The following is a 3283-nucleotide window of genomic DNA, read 5'->3' on the forward strand; positions in this document are numbered from 1 at the left end:
TCTTGATGCTAGCATGCTACATTGGTGCCAAATGTTAGTTTTGATTATTATTTTTATCTTCTACAATTATATAATTTTTTTAAATACAATTGGACTTTTAACTTTGTACTATTTATTATTCTTGATATTAGGTATTTGTATACTTTGTAAAAACAAGATACTCTAGGAACTCAAGTCGCCTTTTTCAATGCCCAAAAGATAACCGGGAAAGAGTGCAACAAAAATTTTGCAAGTGTTAAAGAGCACTTAGTTCAGGTCTACAAACTTCATCACAACCAAAAATATTTTCTTGCACCGTTTTTCATAGGTAATATATTTTATTGTCTTTTCATGTAATCTATTTAATTTTCTTTGTTTTTTTTAACTTTTTATACTGACTTTCATGTGGATAATAAAGGGTGGATTTTTATACTGACTTTTTCTTACTTTTTTTAGCATGCATTGGGTGTTATTCATCATTTCTCCCGTGAAACATAAATGTTGGATTCTAGATCCAGTTTCGGTTTGGGGCAAAAAGAAGAAAAGTGATTATCCTCTTTCAAAAGCAGTAGAAGCTTCTTTTGGAGGTGCATTTACTTGAAATATGATTAAGATATGTTATTCATATTATATGGATTAATTATCTTGTATTTTATATAATTGAGTGATTATTTTATTAGTTGACCTTTTCTTTTGACTCTATATAGTGTAAGCAACAAGAAGAATCTTGGGAGTGTGGATACTTGGTAATAAAAAGTATGTTCGAGTTTGTTATCGGCTTGCAATTTAGTTTTCCCAACAAGGTTAGTACTTTATTTTAAATTTATATACTTTGTTGTAAGCGTTGTTATGGTTAATCAGGTTTACGATTGTATTGTTTGAGTTTTATGTTTATTATTTGGCTTTCGGGTTGTTACGATGATTTGAATATATTTTAAAGTTTCGAGTTACTTGGGTTCGGATGATACTGGGTTTGGGTTTAATTAATATTTTGACTTTGATACCATACTTACATCTCACTTTTTTGTATTCTTTTAGATTTGGAACGATACAACCAATATTAAACAGGAGGAAATTGACAAGTTGATCGAAAATATCATGAAGCGGTTTTTTGTTTCAGTGTTTGAAGATAAAATGAACGAGATAGAGCATCATTTAGCTAGTGTTTGAACAATTAGGTTTTGGAAATTATGTATGTTAAGTTGAAAGAAAGAAGTTTTGCTGACTTTGTTTGGAGTTGTAAACCTTTTGGCTGGATTTATATATGCTTTTCTGATTTATATACTTTTTAATTTAAAGATGGCTTTCTGATTGATACAGAATTGTTTTCCTAATTTGTGATTTTATATTTTAGGTGGTTTGCATTATTAGATTGGGATTAATAAATTGGGTTTTGGGCGGTTGTTAACTTAGAGACTTTTGGGCGGTTCATAATGAGTTTGGGCGGTCAAAACTTAGTATTACTTTTGGTTCTTTTAGGGCGGTCCATGTTATAATTTGGGCGGTTTCTGAACCGCTGAAAATAGCCACTTCATATTTTCCAGCGACATCAGTTTGGGCGGTTCTAAAACCGCTTAAAATCAGCATTTTACCGCTCAGAACTTGATCATTTTTGTACTAGAAATGACTATAAATTTTTAGTTATTTGTTTTGTTGTAAATAATACAATCAAGGTAACAACTTATTTATGTATCATACAGAAACTCAAATAACATAAAGAACAGAAGAGCCAGCAAAAGCAAGGATAGAATACACCAAACTCATGACATTTGAAGAACCTGCGCTCGGGGCGGGTGTCGGGTGACTATCTTCTGTTGCTGGAGCCGGTGGAGGAGATGGCAACTCTTCACTAGCTGGTGGAGGAGAAGGCAACTCTTCACCTGCTGGAGCTGGAGACGGTGGTGAGCTTGGGGGCGGTTGGTGGCGGTTGCTTCTATCGGCCATGACAACAATCACAACTTTCTCGTTGTTCTTACAGTTCTCAACAAGTCCGCTAATGAAATAATGAGGACCTGAGTTGTTTAACTTGACCACCGTGTGACCATCACTATACTTTGCAATGGGTGATGCCGCGTTGCAGTTGTTGTAATCGTCTTTGCTCACTTCAACCACCGAGTCTTTCTCGGCTTCGTACTTGAATACTACAACCCAGACAAATATATTATTAAAAACTTAAAATAACATGAAGCTTGTATATACTGCTTGAAAAATATAATACATATCATAGTTACATAGTCTATGTATCATAGTTAAGGTATAATGTAATAATGATATGGGTGTTTATGCGGTTCTTGCAGTTTTCTATTTAAAATTGATTCTGTAATGAACGTGTCATAGATATATATTTTGAACTTACAAACGGTGTCACCAATTTGGAAACGGCTTCTTTCGGCCCATTGATTATAGGTGGTTGATGCAAGACTCCAATCACCGGAACCTCCAACCATAAACTCGTATGCATTATTGTTTTGGATCAACAACAAAAGGCTTAAAATGCCGATAATGATGGCCGAATTCGCCATTGAAAGTGTTCAAGAAGTTGAAGGTGAGGATGATCTAAGGTATGATTTGGGTATTTGTAGAAGCATTTGGATGTAATGAGGTTTCTTGAGTGGGAGTGCTAAGAATATTAGAATGAGGTATAAGAAGGTCAATACTTGTTTATTGAGGGTTATACTTTGCTTTGCCACATCTTTTAGAATATACCTAACTTGTAGTTATTAAAAAGCTTAATTAACATTAACTTTGAATTGACAATTTGATAAAGTACATATGAACTTACACGATACAACTCTTTATTAAATAACCACAAGAGATGAGTGTGAACTTATACTTGGGAATTTGGGACTCCTCACATTATACTTTTGAATTGAGTTTACCCCCAAATAACCAAGCAATCCGTGGATTACACAGAAATGTAAAATTTACAATTTGCAAACACGTTAATAGTATTGATTTTTTATTTATTTATAACATTATTTATGTTTCAAAATATCATAGGGTTCAAACCCAGACAAAGAATGTAAATCATCTGGAGATTTTAACCGTTGAAAACAAAATGAAAAACTAAATACTCATGTCCAAATAAAGAGTGTACTTTATAAAACCGGAGATTGTGAGTTTGAAACTTGTTAAACATGTCAAACAAATTTTCATTTCCTTGTCTTTCTGGTGGTGACAAATTAAAAAATTAATTTTTCTAGGTTATATTCTTATTTTCCCAACAAATAAAATATAAAACATGAAAAAAAAATTGTATATCTTTATACTACAACCAAATAACTAATTAGTTAGTCATGAGAAT

General features: G+C 32.6%; 1 protein-coding gene across 1 annotated transcript; it reads right to left on the reverse strand.

The window, feature by feature from the left end:
- Positions 1-1676: 1676 nt before the first annotated feature.
- Positions 1677-2655, reverse strand: LOC143538396 (early nodulin-like protein 9). The gene is made up of 2 exons (XM_077031969.1): positions 2336-2655; positions 1677-2120 (listed from the first exon to the last, which is right to left on the reverse strand). Exons 1-2 carry the CDS (start codon positions 2499-2501, stop codon positions 1684-1686), a joined length of 603 nt encoding a protein of 200 aa, XP_076888084.1. The 5' UTR covers positions 2502-2655; the 3' UTR covers positions 1677-1683.
- Between the last annotated feature and the right edge of the window lie 628 nt (positions 2656-3283).

This window comes from Bidens hawaiensis, unplaced genomic scaffold (assembly GCF_021521415.1).
Source record: "Bidens hawaiensis isolate Kalapana, Puna unplaced genomic scaffold, B.hawaiensis_p1.1 tig00011619_1, whole genome shotgun sequence".
In the NCBI taxonomy this organism is placed as follows: Eukaryota; Viridiplantae; Streptophyta; class Magnoliopsida; order Asterales; family Asteraceae; genus Bidens; species Bidens hawaiensis.